The sequence below is a fragment of the Myotis nattereri genome, assembly GCF_964212035.1.
Source record: "Myotis nattereri genome assembly, chromosome: 3".
Lineage (NCBI taxonomy): Eukaryota > Metazoa > Chordata > Mammalia > Chiroptera > Vespertilionidae > Myotis > Myotis nattereri.
Genome location: NC_138077.1, coordinates 119,857,890 through 119,871,892, shown reverse-complemented (window position 1 = coordinate 119,871,892; position 14,003 = coordinate 119,857,890). Strand labels below are relative to the sequence as shown.

Genomic DNA, 14,003 nt, shown 5'->3' with positions numbered 1-14,003 from the left:
GTGACTGAATAGATAATTTATTTGAAAAAATAATACTTCAAAGGTCTTTCAAGAACTGTTTCGGTTTGACCCAAAAAAAGTACATTGTGGGATATTTATAGTATTTTTCAATCTATTTATATCTGTAGACTAGGACTCATAACTGATTTAGGGCACAGGGGTTAAAAACAGGAAATGTGGTTTATAATGTAAGTGGTATCTCCAGAGTTTCCAAAGTTTGGTATTTTTTTTTTGTACTGTTGACAGAAGAGAATCATGTTTCAAAACAACATTAGGCAGTGTACCTTGAAATTAGTCTGTTTAAAGGAATGTCTTCCAGTTATGACAGGAAGTGCTTCATGGAAAAGTTTGTATTCTTGGTATAGGTTCAAATAGTATAGCAGTTGTTTTCTGTAATTACACAGTGTTCTTTCTCTCCAGCTCTTTTTCAGACAATCTTTATATAGTCAGATTAAGTATGTTTTCATTTAACTTATAAATTAATTTGACCTTTGTATTTAGCTTAATTTTTTTTTAGTGTGTTAAATTGAAAGTTTTGCCATCATACCTAAAGTGGTACATGTATTATGGTTATTATTAATTATAGTGGTTAGAGAATCCAAATTAAAAAATAAAAAGGCATGAATTGGGTATAATTTTCTGTGGCCCTTTGAATGATAGGTTGGCAGAATCAATCAAAACTCAAAACCTTTGGCTCAGCAATTCCACTTCTAGGAAGATATTTTACATAAATTATTCCAGGAGAATCGAAGGATCAATGTCCATTGCAGCATTATTTTAGTAGTACACACTGGAAGGCAGCATAACTGTCTAACAGTAGGACAATAAATTGTCAATAAATAGAATAAATAATAAGAATGAATACATTAGAATGACTAGTAAGAGAGTAAATAACTATGGTACCATAATACTATAGTACATCAGGCAGCCATTGGAAAGTATGAGGTTGCTGTGTATGCACTAGCATGGAAGAATGTTGGTGATGTATTATTAAATGAAGTAAGGAAGTTTCAGGAATCAAATGTGTGGTGTGATCTCATTTTTTAGGAGAAATTATATTTATAGGAAAGATCGGGAAGAATACATAACAAACTAGAGAGAAGATGAAGAAGTTTATTGGCTTTCCACTTATTAGGAAAACTTATACTTCTATGTTGTTTTAATTATTTTCAATGAACACTTAGTTTTTAAAATAAATTAATCAAGAATAAAGTCTTGATAAATCCAAAATGTTCACTATTCTGTTAATGTCTCCCTAGCAATTTATCAAAATTCTTAATTGTAAGAATCAAATTTGCCTGTATAGCAATTTTAACTTATAAAGTATTTTTCATACTTCAAAGAAAACCTGAAGCCCCAATAATTTTCCAGTTAAGATTTAAATCCAAGTCATTGCATACACACATGTACATTATCTATTACACATTACCTATTATAGTTTATTGCTAGGCATTATTTCATGAGATTGGCACAAAAGAAACACTAAAATATTTTCAACAAATCAGGGAACTACTTTTTTCCCCAACAGAAGCTCTCTGTGTGCCAGGGTGGGTATTATCATTTGTGGATCAATTTTACCCCTTACCAGTTGCTTTCTTGTGCTGTTTTAGAGGCGATGTAAGGTTCTCCCATGTGCAACAAGATGGTCATATTTTCTTTAAAACCGGGTGTGTCCCCACTAGAATTTAGGTCTTGTGAGGAGAGGAGCTTGGTTTTGTGTGGGTTTGCTCTATTTTGGTCATTGCTATGGCCCAGCACCTGGAATAGAGTTTGGTGTGTAATAGTAATAAGTACTCAATAAATATTTTTAGCAGTGTATCTATTCCAAACATCAAGTGCACTCCCTATTAGATTGAAAGAAGGAACTGGCAAATATAGCAAGAAAAAAGACTCCTTTTCTACTTTGATGTATGAAAAACAAGACCTTCTTTGTTGGAGAAGATGTATAGGGTATATAGGCCCACTTACAGGAAGCCCACCCTGTGAAAAGAAGCCTACAGGTTCTTGCTCAGAGCAGAGATGAGCTCTGTTTTCTCCATGGGGAATTTCCACTTGGGCGGCTAGCTTAATTGCTAAGTGATAATCTACATTGATACTGTGTGGGCGGGGACACTTTTTGGTCAAATATCATGACACATTCTAATTTCATATTCAGAGAGTACAGGAGATAACATATTCTAAATGTTTAGAACTGTTCTCATTCCCTTGATTAAATAACATGGCAAGTTGTGGGGGTTTGCCTAAGGGGAGCCTTTTTCAAAGCAATACTTATTACTACATGCTACTAATGTCGCATTTGTCTGTAATTTCAAGGAGTAGGTCAGTTTGCCTTATTTTTCCTGTGCAGTCTGTCCACATGGACAGTGTCTTCCCCAGTAGTCCCATAAATTTGGCATTTATGGCCCTCTCTTGTTGAAGCTGAAACTAAAACCTAGATTTCCTGACACATTTATGGAGTGTGCACTGTGTTCTAGTATATCTGAGCACCTGCCTAAGTATCTAGCATGTAGTGAACATTCAGTAAATATTTCTGGTTTAGTATTTGGAATAAACTATTTGCTTAAGTGTATAGCTAGAAAAATAAGACATATTTAGAAAACAAATGTATTTAGCCTCAGCAATACTTTATTCTTAATTCAAATTACATTTTTTCAAGTGAATTCTGAAAAATTATTTCAAAAGGACTGTGTTTTCTTAAATCCTGTCAGAAGGGAGAGATGCATGCTTTAGCAGAGAATGCCTCCTTTGCACATAAACCGAACAATTTACATTTTAGTGGATGATTCAAATGCAGAATTATGTATAGAAGTCTATAAATACTACATTTTTATCTGATGTATTTGTTCACTTACGCAGTCACTTATCAATTTATTTAAGAGGGTTAAGTCCTGGGAACTTACTAGTGAGCAAGACATGTATAGTCTTGGCCTTCTTTGATTTCTTAACCCATAAATATTTTTGAGTGTTACAGGCCAGCCACTGTAGCAGGTACTGAGGATACAAAGGTGAGGTAAGTGAGGTGATCCTTGTGCTTTTGATTGACAGTCTGGCCGAGGAGAGAGATTAGTCAAACAGTCACACACGGAGATCCTGCTGCAGCGGGAGGAAGGAGCACACGGAAGCCGAGCTCAGTGCAACACCTTCAAACAGAAGGTGGAGTCAATAGGTGTGACTAGTAGCACTGCCCTCCATTTGATGGCCGCCTGCTGTTGTTAGCTTCTTACCAATATTTTATTAAATAAATGGTGCCCCTTCCATAAGGAGAAAGTGACAAGTTAGAGCCATTCAGAAACGTGCCCAAAGGTGACTGCTTAGTAAGTACATGGGTATTTGAGGTCACCATCGGCTTCTGCCTCCTGTTCACATATACCAGCTATACTGGTTAATAACGCAGATTTTATAATCAAAGAAAACACAATAATTTCAAGAGAAACATCAAAAGTGCTTTATGCAAAGTAATGTCCATTGCTACACATTTCCCTATCTTTCACGTAATTTGTGAATACCGTCCCAATAGAATTTTCTTGATTTGAGGCAAACCATTCAGAGACCCAATTTTCCACTTCTTCGTACATTTTGAAGTGCTGCTCAGAAAACGCGTGTGCCATCGATTGGAACAAGTGGTAAAGTGAAGGAGCAAGATCTGGTGAATACAGCGGGTGGGTTAATACTTCCCAGGCAAGATCTTTTAACGTGTCTTTAACTGGTTTTGAAGTGTGTGATGGTGCGTTATCACGAAGCAAAATTACTTTGCCATGTCTTCTGGCATGTTCTGGGCGTTTTATGATCAAAGTGTGGTTCAGATTGATTATTTGTTGTCGGTAGTGATCAGTATTAATGGTTTCACCTGGTTTTAGAAGCTCATAATACACCACACCTTCCTGATCCCACCAAACGCAGAGCATTGTCTTCTTTGTGAAGCCATTTGGCCTTGCAGTCAATGTTGATGGTTGACCTGGATCAACCCATGATTTTGTGCATTTGGGAATCTCAAAAGAAATCCACTTTTCATCGCCAGTCACAATTCGATGCAAAAAAGACTTTCTTTTGTGCCGTTGAAGCAACATTTTACTGATGACTTTGCGGTTTTCTATTTGTCTTTCATTCAGTTGATGTGGCACCTATTTTCTGTCCTTTAAAACCTTTCCCACTGCTTGTAAACGATCAGAAATTGTTTGCTGAGCAACGTTTAATCTTTCTGGAAGCCGTTTTTGAGTTTGACACGCATCTGCATCCAATAATGATTGTAATTGTTGGTCTTTAAACTTTTTCGGTTGACCTGGACATTCTTTGTCTTTCACATCGAAATCATCACTTTTAAAGCATTTAAACCAGCGTCCACAAGTATCTTGAGATGGAGCATGATCACCATAAGCTTTCCGGAAGTATACGATAACTTGCAGCAGCACTTTTCTTCAAAATAATGAGTTAAAATTTCCTGCAAATGCTCTTTTTTTGGCACGAAATTCAACATTTTTAAGCATAAAAATATCTATGATGTTAACACCTTCAGCAAATTTGACATATGAAGTTTTGCAGCTTGCTGTCAATACAACAAAATAGCATACATATCAACTCGCATATATACCAACATATGGGAAAAAATATTGAAAAAAATGCATCTATTGAAAAAAATCCGCATTATTAACCAGTACACCTGGTATACAGGGTATGGCAAAATGTAGGTTTAACCTTGTTCATATGGGAAATAATGTGATATTAATAAATAATACAAGAATAAACTGTTTCACATACAACTGTAAACCTACTTTTGCCCCATACTATATAATTCTAATTCAGGCCATTGCTAAGATGTCACCATAGGAGCCAACCTTCCTAATCTTCCCTAGACTGTGGTGTTTAGCCATTCTTTTTAAAACCAGTATGACAAAAGAGTTCCACTAAAATTCCACCCTCTGGATAATTCTGTGTAAACCAGCAAAGTCGCAGCATCATGGCAGACACATCCTCCAGCCAGTGCATCCCAGCAGCATCGGTCTGTGTCCCTGTGTCTGGGCTGCTGCCTTTCTCAACCCCTGCTCCTTCAGCTGCTTTGAGGCTCCCAGTGCCTTCAGAGGAACTTCACCTACTTTTCGAATGCGCTGCAGCTAGGTGACAAGATACAGTTTTGTTGGGTTAGAGTCGCCAGACTTCTACACCAGGTGTTTCAGAAAGACAAATTAGCATGTTTTTTCCAGAAATTATGCCTTTTACCCAACTATTTATGTCTTTGTCAAAAAAAAAAAAAGCACCTAAAATATGTGTACACCACCACCTGCCTGTGCCTGGCATATAGTACATAAATTGTGGGGGGCTGTTTCTCTCTTTTCCATGTCCCGCATGGAGAAGGAAACAGTCCATTTGCTGAGTGGAGGAGCTGGGGATTAAGAAATTAAAGAAAGACCAAGATGCAGAAATAGATTTTAAGCTGGGGCCAGGTGGGCGCCATCCTCTCTGATGGAGAGGCGGCAAAAGGCGGGCTGAGCCACACAGCAGGTTTATTTTAAAGGCCTAGATTTACATATCTAGTTCCACCCCTGCCTGATTAAAATGTCCAGCCTTATTGGGGAAGCATGTTCCCGGGGCGTGGCTCTGCCTATGCTCTGAGTTCAGCTGACAATAATTACAAGAAAATGCCTAGGTGCCTCCCAGGCAGCCCTCTACATAAACAACAGATATTTGTGGAATCAAGGAATAAACATGTTACATTTTTATAACAACTTTGTTAGCAGAACAGATTTTGTAATCTACATTTTGCACAGTAGGCAATTGTCTAAAAACTGAACCGGTTTTTGTCTTAGTAGTAGTATACAGGTAAGCCAGAACCTGGGTCCCAAGTCTTCTGACTTTACATTGAGTGTTTTTTCTGTTACCTTAGTACACTTAAAAGCCCCCATCAGCCTTTAAGGTTAATAATATTAGATTAGAATAAAGTATAGTGAGAAGAGAAGGAACACATACCACCCAAGTTAACTACAAAGTGGTCCTTTTATCAATCCTGGATCATTGTCACAATCCTGGTCCTGACCCCAAGTGCCATGACCATGGTCCCTTTAAACTCCTTCACTTCCTTCTGCCATCTGCCTCAAGGCCTCCTGCACTCTGACAACAGAATGTATGTGCAGCCCTCCTCTGACAGCTCCCAGATCCTTCTTGGCATTCTTACTGCCTCTTTCTCACTTTCTAAATCTGACCCCTTCCATTCAAGAAAGAGACTGCTGAGTGTAGCCCAGCTAGCTGTCAGTGAAGTCACAGGGAAGAGCCAACTTTACATTTCCCCAAACCCAGATCTGTTCTCTTCCAACTCTGAGGTCTGTATTTCCATTCTTTTGATATGGTTTCCATACTTTCTTTTCCCAGTCAGACAGGAGCAACCTGGCCACTCAGGCTCCTGACACAGAGATTGCCACGTGCTGCCAGCTGAGGTTTGGTGGTCTTCAGTATCATATGGAACAAGTGAGGCATCTCTGGTGCCTGCCGCTAGTACAGGCTTTTTGGGATGCAGACTTTTGAAAGTGCTGACAGTTCTTCTACAGTTTAATTTGGAGCAACATTTTCAAACAAAACTCAACAGACAATTAAAGCCGAGGGATTAATCTGCATTTGGTTTGTTAGAAACCCATCTTCAAGTCTCTGTGAGTACAGGGTAGAGGCTGGGGAAGGAAGGCGAGTGAGCATGGTATGATACCGGCTTTGTTTCTCATTAGGTAATGGCTAAAGAATGGAATGAAGAGAGAAAGGAATTGAAATTCTTAACTAGGAAGACCACAAAGATCTTATCTGTTTCTTGTTTATAAACCTTCACACCTCACTCCCTAGACATGGACGCTGTCTAGTTTTTAGGTCCTTTGCCTTGACTTCACCACTTTTCCCCAAATGCTATTCTTTAACCCTTTAAGAACTTCACAAAATAGAAATGGCACATAAATATTTCACAAATTAATTTAAAATGCAATACAAAGATTTTTAAAAACCCTTTCAGATAGCTATTTAGTGCTAATTTTACATACAAGTAGATACATATATGAACACCAGTAAATTAAGGTAAAAATAATTAGCACCTTGGGGTCCTACTCATAATGGGTACTTAAAAATTCTACTGGAAAGACCTAATGTCTTACTACCTCTGAGGTTTGCCTAGCAGTGTCCACCATGGGGTAGAATCTCAACAAATTTATCTTAAACAAAGGAATGAGAATTTATATCCATTCCACTAGAAATAAACAATTTCATTCCAATAGGTAATAAAAAAATTATCTCTGTGTTAACACAATGGGTAACTTTCGAGAGAAGCAATCAATGATTTGTTTATATATTTTAACATTTTTATTGTTAAAACATCAGCATGTGCATCACTTTGGTTATAATACTGCTAGAGGCCCAGTGCACAAAATTTGTGCACTCAGGGGGCGGCCCTCAGCCTGGCCTGTGCCTTCTCTCAGTCCGGGAGCCCTCAGGGATGTCCACCACAGCTGTGCTCACCAGCCATGAGCCCGGCTTCTGGCTGAATGGTGCTCTCCCTGTCGGAGCACACTGACCACCAGGGAACAGCTCCTGCGTTAAGCAGGATCGGGCCAAAACTGGTTCTCCGACATCCCCTGAGGGGTCCCGGGTTGTGAGAGGGAGCAGGCCAGGCCGAGGGACCCCACCAGTGCACAGTCAAGGATGGGGAGGGATGCAGGAGGTTGTTCAGGGGGTATCCAACCAGTCTCGCTCAGTCCCGATCGGCTAGACCCCAGCAGCAAGTTAACCTACCGGTTGGAGCATCTGCCCCCTGGTGGTCAGACATCATAGCGAGCGGTTGAGCGGCCTTAGCATATCATTAGCATATTACACTTCCATTAGTTGAATGGATGACCAGACACTTAGCATATTAGGCTTTTATTATGTAGGATTCTCCAGAGGTTGGCCTTGAGCTAGTATCTCCTTTTCAATGTGGTCAATGTAACACTGTCTCTCTGAACCCTACTGACTTACTGGGACTTGACTAGGAGCTCTTTTCTGTATATCCCTAGGACCATACATTTTTTCTTTCTCTTTCTACAACAGTACCACTTACCCCGGGAGCAGTTTGTTGTGTTGTTATTTGGGGGAGGGGGACAGTTGTTTCATTTTTTTCTGTTCACAAAAATAAGGTCTCCAAAAATTCTTTTTTTTTTTTTACTTTGCCAAGGTTAAGGTTCTGTGCTCCTTCCAAAACATTATCTCGTGAAGCATGTGGTCAGCAGGAAGCTTGGTTGTTGTTGTTCTTTTGTGGGGTTTTTTTTTTTCCAGATTTCCTATCAACAGAAATATGATTCTACTGGTTGAAAGTATCCTGTCCTTTTTTTCTACTATTCACAGCTTTGTCTTTAGAATTGTATTGAGTAATTTAGATTTATCTCTTTTACAGGGTGTTTTATTAGTAATGCTTAGTCTGATGGGTTCTTGCCAGGAAATGTTTTTCCTATCAGGGTCAGAGTAGGAGTTTAGTTTATAGCATACTGAGCATGTGACATTGTCTTGCTTCATTCTACATTTAATTTTTTGCTTTTAGTCAGCACTCTGGCCCACTCTTCTGTTTTACACTAAAAAAAATTTAGTACTTAAAAACTGCCCTCCTATTTTAGTCATCATTATTAGAATATTGCTAGAACCCAGACTCCTGGCATTTGTTCATATAGTAGCATTGACAGGACCCTGGTTTTCATGAGGACAGAGACTGTTGAATCCCTTATTCCTAAGTTGCTTAAATCATCACTGGCCTAATATTGCACTTATATCTTTAATAACTATGTACATTTATGTGTGTATGCATTTATGAGCTAGACTTCCACAGGTTTGCAATGTAAGATTCTAGACCTGAGTTCAGTGATTATGGACTTTGATCTGAAGTGCCCTTCCCTGCCTCCCTCCATCACATTGGGATAACTGCCCGAGAGCAGGGAACAAGAGGCATATTGACCTGGTGAGCATGATCACCCAGGACAGATGTCACAGCCAGGTCAAAACTGGTGCCGTGACTCTAGCAGTGAACTGCCCAAGGAGCATCTCTGGTGTGGCTTTCCTCTTACAGGAAGAAAGCTTTTCTGGTCTTGAGCACAGTCAGTTTATTTCACTTTCACTTATAATAGACTTGTTACCTTGTAATTATCTTCTTTTTTTCCCCCTAGGAAGAATCAACTAATTTCTGGGTTATATTTAATTATTTTCAATTGGCTATTTGTTTTTTATCAGCAAAATATAATTATTAACAACTGAACCATCATATCCCAAAGAAATATATATGAAATTGGCTCCACCAAAGAAATTTTGTATACCTATTTAAACACCATCATATATGACAAAAAATAAAAAACTAGTTATATATTTAGAATCAGCAGATGTCAATTCAAAAAGTTGATTATAGTTCTTAGCCTTTGTCTCAACTTTCCTAAGTAAGCAATAGCTTAAATGACATTTGGGGAAAGATTCTTCTTAGCACTGTTACTGTTAACACATAGTAGGGTTTTCCCTGTTCTGCAGAGAAGGAATTCTCAGGACATGCAATTAATTTAGAAGACATTCTGAAATATTCCAGTCCAGTGAGAATGATTGTTTTGGAATTATAATTAAGCAGTATTTTGTTTTTATGGGGGGTTTTTTCTTGCAAATTTAACTGCTTTCATTATAATAAAAGCTGTGTTTGAACCCTGTGACTACCAGGACCCATCACATGCATTATTATCTTCATAATCCTCACTATAAACCTACGAGATTGGCACTGTTTTTATACTCATTGTAGAAGAGAAAACTGGGCTCACAGTCTTCTGGCAGAAATTATAGCATGTAGCTTATGAAATTGGGGTTTGATCCAAGATCATCTGACTGCAGACTCTTACATGGTTGTTTTGTGTGTGCCTGCTTTGGAGTGAAGTGCGTTCACTAATTCTGTGTCATCTGAAATCTTGTATTTTGTCCAGTTTTTATCTTGCCTTATAGGATCAGACTGAGTGTGGTTTTGTCAGAAGTTTCTCCCAGAAGTAATCTTTTAAAGATCAAAATAGTTATTCTGCATAATAATTTGACTTTTACCTTTGGAAGTATGATGTTATAAAATACATTGAGCAAATCTTTTATAAGTTTTGGTAAATATCTTACTATTGACTATTTTATGTCTGTTAACTTGAGTGGGTATATGCATATATGTGAAGAATACATATATGAAGAAACCAAAGGACATTTTAAAGTTTCAGTTTTGAAGGAGACTGACCAACATTTATAGAGAACATAAACAATGACAGAATGGAAAAATAATGAAAGAAAACTCTTAAGTAATTTAAACTTTTTTTTAAGCCTGCACAAAAATAGTCCTTTCACCATTTGGTTCTCAAAAGGAAATAGACATTGGTGGTGTTACTTTCTGTTTCTCCTTAGGAAACTACTGTGCACAGCAAAGCCATCAGGGGGACAGGCAGCTTGTGTTTCCATTAAATGCCTTTTCCCTCTCCCATCTTGATTTCAGGTGTCAGAAACTATTTAAAAGAAGCATTGGTGAATATAATTGCAGTGCATGCAGAGGTAAGCTATCATTAGATGTTCCTAAGACATATAGGTAACTGGAAAAAAGAAAAAGGGGGCTAATATGGTGGTTTTTTCCCCAAAAATATTTTGTGCATTCCTTTGTTTTAAACAAATTCAAGTCAGGATAAGTCACCATAATGCACCATTTCTCCTTATTTTAAACCTTCTTTCAGGTGTTCACTATTTCCAAAGAATTGGTGCCTCGGGTCCTGTCCAGGGTGGTGGAAGCAGTGTCTGAAGAGCTCAGTAGACTAATGCAGTGTGTGTCATCCTTCAGCAAAAATGGAGCATTACAGGTATCAAAACCATTCCAGTCCATGTCAGACTATATTCCATTTAAACATGCACATGTGTTTTAGTCATCAATCTTATGATAGACAGAGGAGTTTATTTGGTTGGGGTGTGTGTGTGTGTGTGTGTGTGCGTGTGTTTTGATGGATCTGCTGATTTGAGGTGCACACCATTTCTCTTGCATAAGCCCTACCCGTCCTGCCTTGTCTACAAGTTCCAGAGTTCCTGTGTCCTTAAAGCAGGGCAAGACCTTACTTACCATATAAAATTATCTGAATGCAGATTCCCTCTAAAGGTCTGTGATATTTTTCTTTTTATTTTTTAGTTGTTTCACTACATTTAATTTCACAACAAATTTTTAACAACTTTTAACAAGTCTTTCTAAACTATTCAATATTGTTTGCATAGAAATGACAGATAACTGTCTCTTTGCACTTATATTCCATTGGTTTATGTTGTAGCTATTTAAGTTACACAATTACAGTAACAAATATAACTTACATAAACCAGATGATTCTTGGTATGCCTATAACCAAATTGGTAGGAGCCAAGGTGTGAAGGCATATCGGAGAGTGATATCCTGCATGGGAGCTTTCATTAACCTGAAACATTGTGTGTTTTTAATAATTCCTGGCAATTTTCTTCCAGTAATGGCTGAAGAAGCTCTTACCAGGCGAAGCCCCTACAGATAACAACTATAATCTTCAATATATAAAAATTTTTAAATTCCAAAAGAAAAACAAAAACATGAAGACAGTGAAGAAGTGACCATTAGTGAGTGATTCTAAGAGAAATGACGCTTGGGTGTTATTTAGGCTTGAAGAATAGGGAAACCACAACTACAGGCAAGCGAAGAATGTAACCCAGAAAGCAGAAAGCAAGAGCTACAAATCATGTGTTTACACTGCTTAAGTCTCTAGTTGACCCCTAAACTATGTATGCATGGCCGACTCCACTACAGCCAGCCCAATTATGGCCAAAATGACTGAAGTAAGAGTTAAAATGCTGCTCAAGAGCCAAGGGTTTTCAGTTTCCCTCCAAATAACTAAATTGCTTACTAAAACAAGCAAAACAGATCAACACTCTTCAGAGGCATATTGCAGAATCCAAAGTCTCCACAACACAACATGCACAATTTCTAGGATACAATCCAAATTTCATTGGAACATACAGACAGAACAAAACAGGAAAGCATGACCCATTTTCAATAGAAAAGACAATCAACAGATAATCCAGGTGTTGGAATACAAAGACAAAGATTTTAAAGCAGTTATGTTCAGTCATATAAAGGAGACTGTGACCAAATGAATGAAAAGATAGGAAATCTCAGCAGAAAAAGAGAAACCTTAAAAAAGAAACTAAATGGAAATTCTAGAATGGAATACATAAATGTGATTTTTTTTTTCAATCTAGTTCAGAATCATTGCAGAATAGAAAGAACAAAAGAAAAAGTGAATTTGTAGATTAACACAAATTATCCCATATGAAAAACAGAGAAAAGAATACTTGGGAGAAAATTAACAGAGTTCTAGGAACCCCTTGGGCAACGTCCAAAGTTCTAGCATATACATAATTCAATATACAGAGGAGTCAGTATGGCCAATGAGCACGTGAAAGGATGATCAGCATCATCAATTGGAGCTCTCACACATTGTTGGGAGTATAAATCTTACAACTACTTTGGGAAAAACTCTTGCAGTCTCTTTGAAAACTAAACATATACATTCTCTATGACCCAGCTATTCTAATCCTAGGTATTTAACCAAGAGAACTAAAAACATACCTTCATTAAAAAAAGCATATAAGATGCTCATAACCATTTCCTTCATAGTAGTCAAAAGCTGGAAACAGCCCAGGTGTCCATCAACAGAATAAACAAAACAACTGTGGTATGTTTATATAACCAAATACTATTCCGCATTAAGAAGGACAAACTACTGGTACCACCTGTATGAATCCCAGGAGCATTCAGCTGAGTGAAGGAAGCCTTACCCCAAAGCACACATATGATTATATGGGTTTCTCATCTATGGTAGAAAAAAATCTCAGGAAAATGCTTTCCTCTGGGTAGTTGAGATTAAGTGGGAAGGGGCCTGAAGGAGCTTCATAGGGTGGTGGTTCTATACCTGGATATGGGTTTCCATTGCTCAGGTATATGCATCAGTCAAAACTCATCAAATGGTATACTGTAAGACTTATCCATTGTGTAATATGTAAGTTTTAACTCAAAACATAAAAAAAGAATTGAATCAGTCTACTTAGTTAATCATGCATACTGAATTACATCAAAGCACTGTGGTGGGCTGATAGTTGGATGGATAAATGGTAGTGCTAGTAAGTATTAATGGTCGAGTCTATGGATCTACAAGTGTTCACTGTAAAATCCTTTCAGTCTATACATTTGAAAATTTCTGTACAAAAATATGGTAGGCAAAAGGAATGGAGAGCACTTGTTAACTTGGCATGCTGGTTAGGGGAAAATTGCTGCTGTATTTTCAGTTGCCACCCAATTTTCTCTAAAAATTTGATTTGTCAAACTTTTGATATACAGTTAAAAGGTCATGATTATTATACTAGTCCTATTGCAAGAGAGCAGTAGCGTAAATGTTGAGGTACTGAACATTAATTAAAAGGAAGTTGTAGTAACTACAGTTTGACCTGACCTAGGAAGTTTGGAATTATAACAAGAATCTCCCCTCCAGGCAAATTACCTTTGTAACCTATTTACCTGATGGTAAAATTCCTGTCAAAGCTAGCAGGAAGAAGTTAGGAAGAGATATCAGAATCAGCAACTTTTTCCATGTACAACAGGTCCTTAAATAACATTGTTTTGTTCAAAGTCATCTATGTATAAAGAAAGCTAAGTGTCCGTCCTTCCCTCCGACCAGTAGCTATGATGCACACTGACCACCGGGGTGCAGGTCCTCAACGCAGGTGCTGCCATGATGCGCACTGGCCATTTAAAAATAAACGGCACCACAGACCTGGTGCCGACAAACCAACACTCAGCTTCCCCCAAGTGGGACTCAGACCCCGCCACCACCCCAGTGCGACACCCCACCAAATCACAGCCAACGTGACCAAGACCCCATGGCACAAAATTTGGCGCCCAGCCCAGCCCAGCCTGGAAATGGTCACTGTGGGCACCAGGTAATGATGTCACATAGCAA

At 38.1% G+C, this 14,003-nt stretch overlaps 1 protein-coding gene across 2 annotated transcripts in view; it reads left to right on the top strand.

Annotated features, from left to right (window-relative positions):
- The window catches only part of EXOC2 (exocyst complex component 2), a 256,237-nt gene that overhangs the window by 232,625 nt on the left and 9,609 nt on the right, over positions 1 to 14,003 (top strand). For both annotated transcript variants that reach the window (XM_081086203.1, XM_081086202.1), the window contains 2 exons: positions 10,484 to 10,539; positions 10,716 to 10,838. In XM_081086203.1, the coding sequence (XP_080942329.1) occupies positions 10,484 to 10,539; positions 10,716 to 10,838 (179 nt within the window). The remainder of the gene's footprint in view (positions 1 to 10,483; positions 10,540 to 10,715; positions 10,839 to 14,003) is intronic.